We start from the raw sequence: 15667 nt of genomic DNA, 5'->3' as shown, positions 1-15667 counted from the left end.
CGCGAGAGTCGAGGGAGCCGGGCCGCTCCCCGGGGAGTGGCCGGGGCCGCGGGCTGGGCGGGGCGCCGGCATCGCGAGCGCCGTCTCCGGCGGGCGCGCGGCCATGGCGCGGCCGGGGAGCCCTGCCCCGCTGCTGCTGCTGCTGCTCCTGCTGGGCGCGGGGCTCGCGCACCGCTCCGGCCCCCTGCCCCTGGTCCTCAACACTTGGCCTTTTAAGAATGCAACGGAAGCAGGTGCGGGGCGGCGCCCGGGGGCGGGGCCTGCGCTGCGCGGGCTGGCTGGGGGGCGAGCGGCCGGCGGACCCCCCCCTCCCCCCGACGGCGGGCACGCGCGCGGGCCTGGGCCAGCGCCCCCCGCGGCCTCCGCTCCCGGGCCCTCCCGCGCCTCCTGCCCCGCGGCGGCTCTCGCGGCGGACCCCGAGCCCTGCCTGCCGCGGCTGCTTTCCAGCTCCTCGCGGCGGCTCGACCCGCCCTCCGTTCGGCCCCGCGCCTGCTCGCGTTCCAGCCTGCCGCGGGCCTGCAGCTGCTGGGGCCTCCTCCGGGGCGCCTCCGCGGCGGACCTGACCTGACATCCATTCTCTCCGGGGCCTGTCTCTGCTCACCTTTCCGCCTGTCAGACCCGTCAGCTCTCCCCAGTACCCTAACTCAGCTGCAGCTTTGCAAACGGCTGTTAGTTTTCCAAAGCGCACACACTCTTTCTGCATTCCCTTTTTGTTGTTGGTACATGTCGGCATGATGTCGTTGCCACCGGGAAGGAACAGTGTTTCGGTCTTGGTTGGCCGTTAACATCATCTGTGAAGCTAGTTTAAATACCCGTGCCTGAGCCCTACCTCCTGAGATTTTCATTTAACTGCTGGAAACAGGACCTCTGTGTTGTTTGGGTTTGTTAAGGCTTCCTGAGTGATTTTGGTTTGCAGCCAAGATCCAGAACCACTTAGCTATCACCTCTTTCAGGAAGCCTTCCTTGATTTACTGCCCTTGTGCCCAGTCGGAGTTAGGTGCCGATCTTCTATACTTGGATTCAATCCCGTACATACCATGATCTTGTCATTTATTCATGTACTGAGGCTTGGTCTCATTCCAAGACCTACTACCCCAGGGTAATTTCAGACTCCTCCCCCGTTGCTAATATAACTTATTGGGGCAGAATTGACTCGGGAATTTGGTGGAGCTAAGTGTCCGTTCTAGGCGGCACATAGGATTCAATTGAAGTGAAAAAAGGCAAACTGCTGCCATGAGGAGACGGAACAGGAAGTCCAGCAGCCAAGGCAGGGGACATATAAAGGTCGCCTGCAGTGAAACGGGAACTTCTTGAAATATAGTTTAAAGCCTGTAGGCCCAGTAGTAAAACTTAAAATGACCAGTAATATCTCCTTCCCTTCAAAGAATTCTATTTTTATTAATGAAGACCTTGACCATCAAAGATTTTTTTTTCTTCTCATGTATGTACATTTCCTTCTCAATATATGGAACTTGATAGAAAAAAATACTGCTAAAATCATGGCCACTGGAGCCAAAATGGCTTTTGAATCCCGGTTCTGCTACCTACCAGTCGTGTGACCTTGAACCTGTTACTTAACCTCTCCGGTCTGCTTCCTCCTATTTAAAATGGGGATAGTGATTGTACAGTACTTACCAGAAAAGCTGTTGTGCACATCAGTGGACCAAGAAGCCATGTGAAGCCCACGTTGTCATTATCTGCTGTTAGGGTATGGTCACTGAGACTTGCTGTGACGGATGTTACCTCAATAAAAGTACTAGCTGTATATATTTTTAATAACCTAATGATGCAGAAGAAATTTATAAGACTATGATCTAATGAATTTTCTATTTAGCTGCCTCTTAGTGGCTTCACTTATAAAACTGAAGGAGAGAAGACATTCCTTACACAGCATAGAAATATTACCAAGTAAAAAACACCACCACTCACTGTCTCTCAGTAACCAGGCTTTAAATTCTTCACTGTAAATAGCTGCATTATATAATTTTGTCTACATCCTTCCTTTGTAGCGTTTCCTAAACTAGAATTCTGTTTAACTTAGTGTAAATGTGATTTTTTTTATATGAGTTCTCAAAACGTTTCTGGTTTGTTGCATTTGGCCCCGAGAAGAAAAATCCGTTTGTAAGCCAGCACTGCTGGGATTTGATTACAGCATGGAGGACGTTAGCCTCTGGAGGCTCTGCCCTGGATGCGGTTGAGCAGGGCTGTGCCGTGTGTGAGCGGGAGCAGTGTGACGGCACCGTGGGCTTTGGAGGGAGTCCCGATGAGCTCGGAGAAACCACACTGGACGCCATGATCATGGACGGGTAAGAGCATCAATGAACCTACTGAGAGCAAGAAAGAGGCCTGCATAAGCTTTTTCAAGTCAAAACCCCTACCTTATTGTACCTGGCCGGTCCAGACACAAGGAGTTTCCCCCTCATCATCATAATAGAAATAGCCCATGGAAGTAGGTAGTCTTAGAACATACAGAATCCCAAGCTACGAATGGCCCAAAGCCTTAAAACCCTTTTGGAAGCTGCATTTAAACTGAGTCAGGAGCAGGCCACCTGGGTGGCTCAGTGGGGTAAAGCCTCTGCCTTCTGCTCAGGTCATGATCTCAGGGTCCTGGGATCAAGCCCTGTACTGGGCTCTCGGCTCAGCGGGGAGCCTGCTCCCCCCTCTCTGCCTGCCTCTATCTCTGCAAATAAATAAAATCTTAAAAAAAAAAAATGAATCAGGAGAAACAATGGCAGTGCTGTTGTGGTACATGGTATTTGGACTTTTGGTCTGTTCCTTAATCTGTCAGCTTTTGGGAATCTGTATGAACTTCATGCATGTGCTAGCCTGTGTAAAGCTAAGATGGTTGCATTTATCCTACAAAACTGTTGCTCCCAGCAAACCAGTATTGTTTCATCTTTGAACCTGTGACAGTACCTTAATCAGTAGCACACACTTTTTTTCTTGCAGCACGACTATGAACGTAGGAGCGGTAGGAGATCTCAGGAGAATTAAAAACGCAATTGGTGTGGCTCGGAAAGTGCTGGAACATACAGCACACACGCTGTTGGTGGGAGAGTCAGGTATACGTTTATGACACTGAAGCTTTATCTACTCCTCTGTCTCTTCTGTTCCTCACTGTGAACAAATAAAATCGATCAAAGCCAACCCAAGTTCAAATTCCAACTGTTTTATGTAGTGTCTGTTTACCCTCAGGTAAGTTACTTCTAAATTCACACTTCCTTGATCTTTAAAATGGAATTTGAGGGGCACCTGGGTGGCTCAGTGGGTTAAAGCCTCTCCCTTCAGCTCGGGTCATGATCCCAGGGTTCTGGGATCGAGCCCCGCATCAGGATCTCTGCTCAGCGGGGAGCCTGCTTCCTCCTCTCTCTCTGCCTGCCTCTCTGCCTACTTGTGATCTCTCTCTGTGTCAAATAAATAAATAAAATCTTTTTAAAAAATGGGAATTGAAAAACCTAGTTCATTATCTGTAGGTAGGTAATGGCTGGGCGGAAGTGTGAGCTGCAACATTTCTCTCCCTGAATTCACTGTATCTGTGTGAGACCATGGAGCATTCGTCCCAGCCAAGGACGGGCACCAGAGCCGTTCTGCTATGGCAGCGTCTCTTGCTTGGATGTCTCCCAAGTTGTACACCAAAGATCGTGCAGTGATCTATAAACAAAACTACTTTTAGGGGCGCCTGGGTGGCTCAGTGGGTTAAAGCTTCTGCCTTCGGCTCAGGTCATGATCTCAGAGTTCTGGGATCGAGCCCCACATCGGGCTCTCTGCTCAGTGGGGAGCCTGCTTCCTCCTCTCTCTCTGCCTGCCTCTCTGCCTACTTGTGATCTCTCTCTCTCTCTCTGTGCCAAATAAATAAATAAATAAATAAATAATAAAATTTAAATAAATAAAAAAAAAAACCCTACTTTTAAAGGATGAATTAGCTAACTCCACAGTTAGGCATCCTTCGCTTTTCCCAAAAAACGGAATTAAAAACTACCTGACCAGAGGATCTGTCACCCACGCGTGGAGTCCAGCTGGCCCTTTGGTTGGTGTCTCAAGGCCAGGCACTGTGCCCTAGTGAGAATAGTAAGATTCTTGCTTGGTGAGACGGGTGTGCGAAAAAGGAGATTGTGAAGTGGGGGTGGAAAAGAGAACCAGGAACTGTCATAATATACACCCCAGGGGTCTCCAGGAGATCAGATGGGACATGTGGCATGTTGAGATCTAGAAACTGATGTCCTTAAAACTGCTTGTGTCCAAATATTCTTCTCAAAGTCGTTGTGTGCACCCACTTGAGAGACCGCTAACCAAGAACGCTTCCTGGACACGTATTTTATTTAGAAGGCAGTGCTTAACTAATTTACCACCTTCTTTTCTTCCTAACCTCTAGCCACCAAGTTTGCGGAAAGTATGGGGTTTATCAATGAGGACCTATCTACCGCTGCTTCTCGAGCCCTTCACTCAGACTGGCTTGCTCGAAACTGCCAGCCAAACCACTGGAGGGTATGTAGACCCAATTCATTAAAAGTAAATTGCCAGACAGTATGACCGACATCCCGTCTGCTCTCTGTTGGCTGCCTGTTCATACAGTACTGGTTATTACCCTGGTTGCACTTGAGAACCAACGATTTAAGTCGACTCCCTGGGCATGGATGTTCCAGAACCTTCCTCAGCTTGTGCTAAATACATCTGTGGAGGAACTCCTGGATCCTGGCAACAGTTCTCAAACTGGGACCACTCTGCTGTGGGAAAGAGGGGGTGGCCTCAGTCAGAAAGGCTCTGCTTGTATTTCCTTGCAACAAAAGTTTCCAAGTCTTAAAAAAAAAAAAAAAAAAAATCAGAGTTTAGAAACCATTTGTCTAAAATATTTCTTAAATTTTATGTGTATGAAGTATGCCCAGTCTCTTGCCCTTATTGCCTGGATCTATACTATTAGGTGACTAGTGTGTTAGTGGTGGGATCATTTATCTTTAAATCAGTGGGACTTTTAGCTTGAATCTGTTTGTCTTTGCCGTCCAGAACCTTTCTGTGGACTATCTTCGTCTCTCATCTGTGTCTTCTCCCAAACCCTTATTACCTTTGAGTAACCAGCGAGTCTCTGGGGTTAGCATTTGAAGGAGGCTGGTGTATAAAACTGGGTCACAGGAGGCAGCAAGTGCACTGATGAGTAAGACCCGAGTAGCAGGTTCCTGATGAAATACTAATCCATATGCACAACCTAAATTTATGAATTTGAATCATTTTCTTGTATCTTTAAATCCATGGAAGAATCTGAGTACAACGTAGAATATATTCACATGAACCTAGCTTTGAAATAAAGAGGGTTTTAAAATAGATTTTGCTTTAAATCTCAGAATTCTTCTTTGGCCAGAGAACAAATCCTGAAATTTAAAGGTCAGGCTGTGTACCTAATTCCTTTGAGGATTAAGATCTAATACAAAAATCTTCATTTATATCTGCCATCATGTGGAGAACTTTAGCCATATAAAGACAAAAATCGGGGATCTTTTCCAAACAATATAGATGTCTATTCTATCTTACATAATTCCGAGACTAGACTAGGTATTAAATAAAATTATATCCATCTGTTCTCAGAAGACTGAGCTGATCTTTTGTTTTTAATTCATACCTTTCAGTTACCGGACGTCATTTGGATTTCTTACTAATGTTTCATCATTGTATGTGGCTACTTGCCCGTTGCTAAAATGAACCTTTCTACAAACTAAAACTTCAATCTTGTTCGCAGAATGTTGTACCGGATCCTTCAAAATACTGTGGGCCTTACAAGCCACCTGGTATCTTAAAGCAAGAAGGTCCTACCCATAAAGAAACAGGAGATAATTACGGTCATGATACAATTGGTAATTGGTCTTTTATATAATTTTTATGGTTAAAGTTCAGCCATTTTTAATTGTCTGTCTGTAGTTCTTAAGTTCTTCATCCTTATTTATGTGCCAGAAGGTGATTTTAACTGTTTTGGCTGCCAAGTAAGGCCATATATGGCTATACATATGTGCGTATGTGTACACACACACTCACACACACACGCACAATTTTCTTTCCATTGCATCTATATACATTTAGGTAAATTACACAAGGCCCCTAAAATCTAGTGTTTAACCACTTGTAGATTTTCAAATCTTTATTTGATATGTAGGGTTTTTTTTTTTAAGTTGTTTTTATTCATTTATTTAAGTAATCTCTACACCAACCAAGGGCTCAGACTCATGATGTTCGGGTCAAGAGTCACGCACTCTTCCGACTGGGCAAGCCAGGCACCCCTGTTAGAGATGTAGTTCTTTAATAATTTTATGTTTGCCACATTCAAGCTGTCATGTTGAAAATTTCCATTATTCTGTGTCAAAAACTTGCTCTGGAATTACCTTGGAAAGGTAACTGAGCAGTTTGAAGAGTAAGGATCTGGAAATTCTGCCAGAGGATGCTATGACAGTGGGTTCTGAAACAGTACAAATTAGGCAAGGGGTATAATAATATTCCTGAGCATCTGATTTTCTTCTACCCAAAATTATTGAATGAGGATATTTATATTACCAGCTGCTCAAGTATTTGTTTAAATTTGAGGTAAACCTCAGAGCGGACAGCTACAGTAATTTTTTTTCTTTTTTTTTACCTTCTAGGCATGGTCGTAGTCCATAAGATGGGGCGTACTGCTGCTGGTACATCTACAAATGGTATAAAATTCAAAATACCTGGGTTAGTGTTTCCAAAAGAAGAGGTCTCACAAATACACACTGAGTATAAAGCGGCACGTGCAGGGTGCTCAGGAGAGATGCACAACGTAGAGTTCAACCCCACCCGTACCGCCGGGACAAAGAAATGTGGAGGCAAGCAAAGGAGTAGCTGCTAAGTGCCAAAGGCCTGGGGGTTGTAGTCCCTGCCCTGGAGCTCAGGGATGGCAGGGGGGCTCTGAGTGCGGAGCTCAGGGATGGCGGGGGGTCTGAGTCAGCTGGCAGCCGGCTGGGGAGAGGCCAGCAGAGAGAGGCTGGGGGCCGAGCCTGAGCCCGGGGAAGGGAAGAGAGCACCCGGGCTCAGGCACGCACAGACCTGGGGTAGCACCTACTCGGTGCAGGGCTCCCACCAGAAGAAGAGAAATTGCGTGGATGTCAGGTGCTTGGGGGGGCGGGGGGCAGAAGCAGCTTTGGCACCTTGCAGGAGGTCCTGAGTCAGTTTAAGGATTTCTGGATTTTATTTTGAAGTAGTAGAAAAACATCCAAGGTTTATTCCAAGGAAGAACCTTGGTAAAATACTGGCACATGAGAGAGAAAGCAGGAATAGATTGTAGCTGAGAGAAACCAATCGGAACCTATTGAGATAGTCAAGAAATTCGATGGTAAAGATGGTAAAAACTGAATAAGAATTTTTCAGTAATTGTAAGATTATTAAGGTAATAATTGTAAGAATCTGTGCCATCTTGATATCTGATGAGCTGGCATCTGATTCTTGCATCATTAACTGAGGTTTGTGGCAACCTTCATTGAAAAACTGATGAGAATCTTTGCTCCCTGTGTTCTGATGAAGGATTAACTTAGAACAATCATCGGAAAAGTAGAAACACCCCTATTGTTGAAACTTCTCGTAAAATATGATGGCATTGACCCTTGCTTTTCCTGTACTAAATTTTTGTGCTGTGCCCTCACAAAGTCGAGTAGGAGATTCGCCAGTCCCCGGAGCAGGCGCCTACGCGGAGGACAGCGCGGGAGCGGCTGCAGCCACCGGCGACGGCGACATTCTGATGCGCTTTCTTCCCAGGTGGGACTTCTCCCTTTTCGGACCTTCCAGATCGTGGACCGGAGATGGTGTCTGTCAAGACAGAAGATAACTGTTTGTGCCAGGCTGTCTGAGTTTGTGCGCACAGGAGCTTTCTAGAAAGTCTGCTTCCATATCCCTCACCTCTTGTTTTCGATGGCAATAATTTAAGTCAGCATCGTCCTCTGAAAGAGAGTATTTCTTGCTTTACTTCACAGATGAAAATACTTATGATGCATTTAAATCACTTATGTAAGGCCACCGAGTAACAGAACTGTGGTAATTGATGATAAAAGTACGAAAGGCAGTCGCTGCGTACAATTAATCACTGAAAGACCATCATTACAGCTGGATGTTGTGCACATGCCCACCATTTCCCCCATTAACTGTAGCCCCATTTCTTATTGAAACGTAATCTCTGTTCTTTAGGATTTCTGGCTGCTATGACTGAGTGCCAGTTACCAGCCAGAGCCAAAAAAGAACAGGCGTTTAAAATGAAGGGAGTTGAAAAAATAGACATTGTATCCAGGTTTACTCGCCTCCGTGATGACGCTTTCCCAGGAATTGCTGCTCCTTATGTGAATTACTGACTTCTCCTTTTGTATTTTATCAAATGTGACCGTTCTGATGGTTTTAGGTTTCTAACTTCAGGTGACAAGTTTGGACTCTGTGGACTCTGTGATACTAAAGTTATGCCTCTGTTTAAATCAGCTACCAAGCTGTAGACTATATGAGAAGAGGGGAAGATCCAACCGTAGCCTGCCAGAAAGTGATTTCCAGAATTCAGAAGTATTTTCCAAACTTCTTTGGGGCCGTGATATGTGCCAATGTCACTGGAAGTTATGGTGAGAATACTTATTTGTTATGGGAATTCTTATTTGCGTGAACTTGGAAATGTTGTTGAAAACATACACTGTAAAATATGGTGGTGTAACTTGCTCCTGTCCAATGAAAAACAGAGACTCTGTAGGGTAGGCACTGGGTCAGGGTTAACTCTTGATCTGTCAGGACCCCCAGAGTGCTTAAATACACCTAATCCTGCCCCCCACTTTGGCCCCGTCTGGCTGACTCTCCATGCTTATGACCCAGCGTTGGGTTCATCGTTCTTATCTCTGACATGGGTCCGCCAGGAAGTTCAGCTTCAGCTCCGGGGCCTGCTGACATGGGCTACTCTAGTCAAATGCTTTTATTAATTGGAGGTCGAGAGGGGTGATTGGTCTTCCCCGCTTCTTTTCCATTCATTATATTAATGTCTCAATCATTTAGATCTTGGGGCTCCAAGGTATCAACTGTATTACTAATTAGTAAACCAAAGAAGTCAGCAGAATTATTTTTGCACCTCATTTGAGGCATGTCTTCTCCTTCATTTACTTTCCATACGAGCCTATCACAGTTTCAAAGTGTTTCAAGACCAACCACTGCCGCTTCTCATTAGTGAATTTTCAGATGAGGAAGATACACGGCTTACTGATCAATATAACTTATTAGGTTAGACTGCTTATTATTGTCCTTTGATCTTTTACTTCCCACAGTTCTGTATTTGAAAAACTTGTTTGAGGAATTCCTTATTCTTTTTTAAGTATTGAGATACCAAAGTCAATAAAAGTGATGGCCGGGTCGGGGTGGGGGAGGCTTTATGTTTAAAGTAAGTCAGTTTGATTGATTCCATCTTAAGAAATAAACCTCAGAAGGCTCAAAGTTAGACTTAACAAGATGTAAAAATGACAATTATGTAATTGCAGATGGACTTAAAATTGACTGGTTCTCTAAAGCGGTGGCATTAGAAGGGGGCCGTGCAGGTGTTTGGACCGGGGAAGAGACCCGCATTGGCGTAGATGGGGAGGCAGTAAGGTGCGCTGCGGTAGCCTCAGATGTCCTGAGAAATGCTGTTCCTGTGGGAGAAGAATGGAGAAGAACAGGGAGCAGGAGGAGGGGAACATGAGGGCTGAATGAGGGGCATCTCTCAGTGGCTAGGGAACTAAAGTTTTTAGCACTTGCGTAAATTATTTTTACTAAGAAAAGGATATGAAGCCAGAGTAAAGCAATAGTAGCAAAGACAGCATGCGTGTGTACCCGCAGCCACCTGGCCTGTACTCTGAGGTTGGAAGAGACGCTCCCCCCACCACTCCCCCCACAACCCCCCCACCCCCCCCACCCCCCGCCATTCTCTCCTTTCCTGGCCTTGTGCGCTCCCCTGTGGCTCCGCTGATGACTTTGGGACCGTGACAGCCGGTGGCCAGGCAAAGGAGCCGCGTCTGTATTGGTTGTAAAGATGTGTGTCTTCTGTTTACCCAGATGACTTTCTCTTCTCTTGGCCCCAGGTGCTGCTTGCAGTAAACTTCCCACATTTACTCAGTTCAGTTTCATGGTTTATAATTCTCTGAAAAACCAGCCAACTGAAGAAAAAGTGGACTGCATCTAATCCATCTTTTCCGTCGGCATCTCTAGAATAAAGAGGAAAGCAACAAAGGCGGAAAAGGTGACTCACTGTCCTCGGGTTCTACGCCTCACGCATCCGACCTTCCTTGTGTAGAACAGGCACAAAAATAAATGTGTGCTGAAGCAGCACTTTCCCTTTCTGCATCCAGAGTGGTTCTTGGGATCTTTTTATTTAAGCTTTGTCTCCCCTGAACGTGAATATGATGCGTGTGTTTTGTATACGTTTACATTTTAAGTGCTATTTGGATTTCTGCTCAACGTTTCAAGACATTGCTACTTTGGGGATTGATTTCCACATTGATGTATTAAGGACAAAGGAAATAATGTGTATTTGGATACTTAAAATAATGAGTGTCCAAGGCTTTTAGACCCAAAAAACAAAATAATGGTGGGTCATCGTGATTAGTCCTGATTCAGTTTCACTGCCTTACAATGATGGGTCTCTTATCACTGATGATCCGTTTTGCGTATGGCTCCCTATCAGTTTGAAGGGGAAAGAATGTCCTTAATAATAAAGGCGGGTTTGTTTTGCGTGTATTAGAAGGTATGGGCAAATCTTCTGATGAGCAATTGTGTTGAGTTTCTTTGTTTTTTTTTTTTTTTTTCCTCAGATGGAGTTCTCAGTGTGTGAAGCTTCTTTAGTCACAAAAATCCCTGATCTTTTAGCTACTAATACTTAGTACTGAGAATTTGTTGTGAAAATGTATTAGGGAGTGGGGTCGATATGACAGTGTTAATTACTGATCTCTTGGGCGTAGTTTGGTGACTGCAGTTGGAAACAGGGCCGTGAAAGGGTGTCTAGCTGGGCCTGTGTTCCTCGGTGCGCTGTCAGCTGTCCGACAGACAGCCAGAGTCTGTGTGCCTTCTCTGCTCATCTTTTCCTTCAAAATTGTTATCTTTTACATAAACCTGTGTGTAGAACATTGTCCTCAAACTCTAGTAGATCTGCTTTGATTTTTTCCAACTCATCTTAATATTTACTGTTCTTTATAATTTAGGGCCAGAGAGCTATAGTTTTAAGGATGCATTTAGTTCCCTTGTTCTCAGACCTTGCTCTGTGTAAGAGGTTCAGAGACCCTCTTCATAAATACCCTCTGCTCCAGCTGTGAGAACCTGACCAACGCCATCTTGAAAGTGTCCCCCCAGGACGGCTGTGTAACCCAGGGAGTTCTGCCAAACACACACACACACACACACACACACACACTCTCTCTCTCTCTCTCTCTCTCTCTCTCTCTTTCTTTCTTTAAACTATACTCTTACGTACATCCTTGGGTCAAAACATCCTTGATCAGACTGGAGATCAGACTATGATTCTCCAATGTTTCCTCTCAGGTAGTGGCCCAGCCTCCAGGGCTATAAAAAGTGGATTTTATAGGAGGTGGGCTTGTGGACCTCTGCTCATCTTGTAGCTGACCAAGATACACTTCTGTTCCTGAGTCCCCTTAATAAACCATTTCTTGTCAAGCTGAACTTGTCGGCCTTTTTCTATGCTCTTATGGCTGCCTTGGCCTTTGAAGGTCGGATTGCAAATCTCTCCATTTCTCAGAACACTAGTGCACCAAATCAGATTCTTCCCGAATTAGAATCTGAAGTCTGGAATTAGCAGCTACTGAGGGAAGCCTGTAAACTACTAGGAAAATAATCCTATAGAGTCACTCACATTCACAGAGCAGAAGAGAAACTCTTTTGAGGATTCTCATGCGGTGTATTGATTGTTTAAATCTGATACTGGGCCTTGGAACAAAGGAAAGGAAGTGGATTTAAGCTTGCAGTATGTCGGAATCCCAGTGTTGTACGTTGGTTATCTGCTAATACTTTCCGCAGCCACGTACCAGCAGAAAAACTAAATTGAAAGTCTTCATGGCCTGTCATTCCCCAGCAAATTAGGAGTTTAGCTGATAAAGACTGATGTGGGAAACAAAGGCAGAAGGAAAAGTATGAAATTTCCTCACTCCTTACAGCCCACCGACAAGTCCTCGAGACAGACAGAGTGGCCTTCCTCTAGGAAATGAGCTGCCTCAATGTTGACACTTTGCTAAGGGCAAATGGCAACCCTAGCCCAACCCCCAGGATCCTCTAAGTCTGCTTTAACATATAAAAATTCCTTTGGAAACTTCCTTTATCTCTACTCCCTTGGATGTGTGTTGGCAATCATCCCCCAAGCATATGACTCACCATACATCTGAAGGGTCTCATGACTAGGGTTTTAGGAGACGGTAATAAATGACCTTTCCCTAACAACAGCTAGATCCCTCAAGGTCCTGGAAAACTTGCTTCCAAATTCCTTAGAGACTTACACGCTCCCTAACCCCCTCCCAACTTGAAAGTATACAGTGGGCCCCAGTCTAGCTTTTTCTGCCCATGGGACCTGTACCTGTGCTTTAATAAAACCACTTTTTATACTAAAGATGTCTCAAGAATTCTTTCTTGGCCCTTGGCTCCACACCTAACATCTTTCCTACACCAAAAGCAAGGGACTTGTGTTTTTAAAATGTATTTTCTCTCCCACTCACATTCTTCCTGATGGAAAAAAATTTCCCCATATATCTAATGTAGAAAGACAGAAATGGAATTAGCTTTGGAAATAATATTTAAGTTCTCGATTTGAATATCATACTATCTAAATGCTGCAAGCATGCTGTCTTTTCTTTTGAAAAGCTAGAAATACTTTTTTTTTTTTGTCCCTGGTGACAGTGTGCAGAGAGGAAGCTCACCTCTTTAATGATGATATTTTGATTATCAGTGTTTAAGAGGTTGGTAGGGGAGACACTTAAGTAACTAGTGAAATTAGGTCAAAAAGAAAACTGAGCCAATCATAAATGGAACTTAGAACTGGTTCCCTAAAACTTGGCAAAAGTGAGAAAGTTCTTGGGGAAGGGAACCTTGGAAAAATTGATCATGATCTAACTTTTTATGCAAACAGTAGTTGGTGGTTTCCTTCACATCTGTCCTAGCTGTGCTACTATGGAAATGCAGGGCTGGGAGGTAGCTTAGGGTAAAGGTAAGAGCTAGGATTACAACACCTTCCCCATCCTGCCAGATTTTTTTCCTTTGACCCTACAGAAAATGTTCTATCACTTGCCTGCTACTTAGGTGACATTAAATGGTCCTAGCAAGCATTCCAATTAATCAACTTTAAGTGATTCTGAAAGCATGAATGTTGTCACTCGGATTTGCTAGTCAAGTTTTCTACACTGTGCAGATACACAGTTACCCACACCTCTCTCCCACCTAAATCTGTTCCTGCTTCTTCAGCTCACGGACTTTCAACTCTGCTCTCCTGTAAGGTTTCTAACAGAGCAAAGGAGGAGTCTAGTGGTCTTTAATCTGGACATTATCTTAGCTCAGTTTAAACAACATCAGAAAAAGGAAGGGATTTGGGTGTCAACAGTATCAAAATTTTTTCATTATTACTGTAGGTGAATTTTGCTCCAGTCTTTGGTACGTTTTAGTGCAATAGGCAAAACGGAAAACCTTAACCACAAATACAGAGATGGTGTTAATTTCATGCTCTTCATTGATATGCTTTGATTAAACCCAGCAATATTTTTTAAAATTACTTAACATTTATTAATTTATTTTAGTGTTTGGGGTTTTTTTGAAGATTTTATTTATTTGTCATAGAGAGAGCACGCGCATGCACAAGTAGGGGGAGGGGCAGGCAGAGGGAGAAGCAGGCTCCCTGCCGAGCAAGGAGCCCGATGTGGGACTCCTCGATCATGACCTGAACCAAAGGCAGACATTCAACCAGCTGAGCCACCCAGGCATCCTCTAACTTTTCTTTTTAATTTAAATAGAAAACAGTGACTCATCCCCAGCTCTGCACTTGGCTGGATTACTGTTCCTGGACCCTGGTGATTTGGTTTAGGCATGTGACAGGTTCTGAAGTTGTTTTTTTTTTTTTTTTAAGATTTTATTTATTTATTTGATAGGCAGAGATTACAGGTAGGCAGAGAGGCAGGCAGAGAGAGAGAGGAGGAAGCAGGCTCCCTGCCGAGCAGAGAGCCCAATGCGGGGCGCGGGGCTTGATCCCAGGACCCTGGGATCATGACCTGAGCCAAAGGCAGAGGCTTTAACCCACTGAGCCACCCAGGCTCCCCTGAAGTTTTAATCCCAAGTGCGAGTGTGAGCCCTTCCTAGCTTTCTTTTCTTCAAGTAAGACAACACGACGTGCTGTGGCTGTCCGCATCAACCGGAGCCACTGAGTGACCATATCTAGCAACCCCCGGGATAGCACACAGCGACACACAGTGTGAACAAGAAATAAGCCTTTGTGCAGGGCTGATTAATAATCAGAGAGTTGCTAAAACTAGACTCCCACAGTTTTGCATTGGGATCAGTTTCACTGGAAAGAAATCACAGCACAATCAAAGCTGTATTCTCACTCTGCTTATCCTGGTTCCGTCCTTGTAACTGCAGCCGGATCATACGGAGCAAGCGAACAGCAGCCCATGATGACAGCCATGGCTCTCTGAAATCACTCACAAATAAATGTGTTCTTGCCATGGACCGTTAGAAAATAAATAAATAAAAAGAAATAAGCCTTTGTTACTGTAATCCAGCACAAATTACCCTCTCCTGACTGATATATAAAATATGCCTAAGTAGTAGAGAAGTTTTATGGAGGTTGTTAAACTTATGAAAAATGAACTCTCTAAAGGACAAAACGAATTAAAAAAGCAGACCGAAAGATATGTAGAATGATACTGGTTAGAAATTAATGAAAAAGTTAAAGTTATTACTGGGTAGGAACGTTATGGATGGCTTTCTTAAGAATTCTCTTATCATTCTCTTTTAATAAGCACATATATATGTAGTTTGATTCCAACTCTGCCATTCTGGAAAAGGCGATACTACGGGGACAGAAAAAGATCAGTGGTTGCCAGGGATTAGCACCGAGTATGGGACGAATGGGCTGACCCTGAGGACTTTTAGGGCCGTGAAACTCCTCTGCATGATTCTGTAGTGCTGGATACATGTCAGTATACGTTGTCCAAACCTACGGAACGCGTCATACCACAAATACCCTCACGCAAACTACCGGACTTTGGGCGACAAACGTGTATCGTTTTAGGTTCCTGGGGTGTAACCATCGATGGGTCCCGATGCAGGTGGTGAGATTAGGGGAAGAAGTGTGTGTGGGACTGAAGTATTAAGGGAACTTTATGAACTTGCTGCTCGATTTTGCTATGAACCTGAAACCATTCTAAAAAATGGAAGCTAAAAAGAAAAAAAAATGCATATATTGCTCTTAATAGTAGGGAGGAAATTCAAGTATGCAAGGTCTTATATCTGAGTGTGTGTAGAGTATTAGATAGTAACAGCCTGCACTGATTCAGCATTTAACAGTTCTAAGCACTTTCCTGTGTTCTATCTCATTTTATTCTACCAAAAACCAATTAGGAAGAGAATACCAGTATTCTGAGTTGAGATATTTCACACGTAGGAGCTGCAACCCTCCCCAGCAGTCATGGTG

General features: G+C 44.5%; 1 protein-coding gene across 1 annotated transcript; it reads left to right on the top strand.

Annotated features, from left to right (window-relative positions):
- The first annotated feature begins 55 nt into the window (after window positions 1–55).
- On the top strand, window positions 56–10332 carry AGA (aspartylglucosaminidase). Its single transcript, XM_045069410.1, has 9 exons — window positions 56–233; window positions 2153–2306; window positions 2950–3062; window positions 4373–4485; window positions 5729–5843; window positions 6621–6696; window positions 7645–7752; window positions 8461–8594; window positions 10071–10332. The coding sequence occupies exons 1-9, from the start codon at window positions 104–106 to the stop codon at window positions 10169–10171; spliced, it is 1044 nt and encodes a 347-aa protein (XP_044925345.1). The 5' UTR covers window positions 56–103; the 3' UTR covers window positions 10172–10332.
- The last annotated feature ends 5335 nt before the right edge of the window (window positions 10333–15667 follow it).

This window comes from Mustela putorius, unplaced genomic scaffold (assembly GCF_011764305.1).
Source record: "Mustela putorius furo isolate JIRA1106 unplaced genomic scaffold, ASM1176430v1.1 tig00003932_pilon_pilon_pilon:0A:0A, whole genome shotgun sequence".
NCBI lineage: Eukaryota > Metazoa > Chordata > Mammalia > Carnivora > Mustelidae > Mustela > Mustela putorius.
This window is presented reverse-complemented; position numbering and strand designations above follow the sequence as displayed.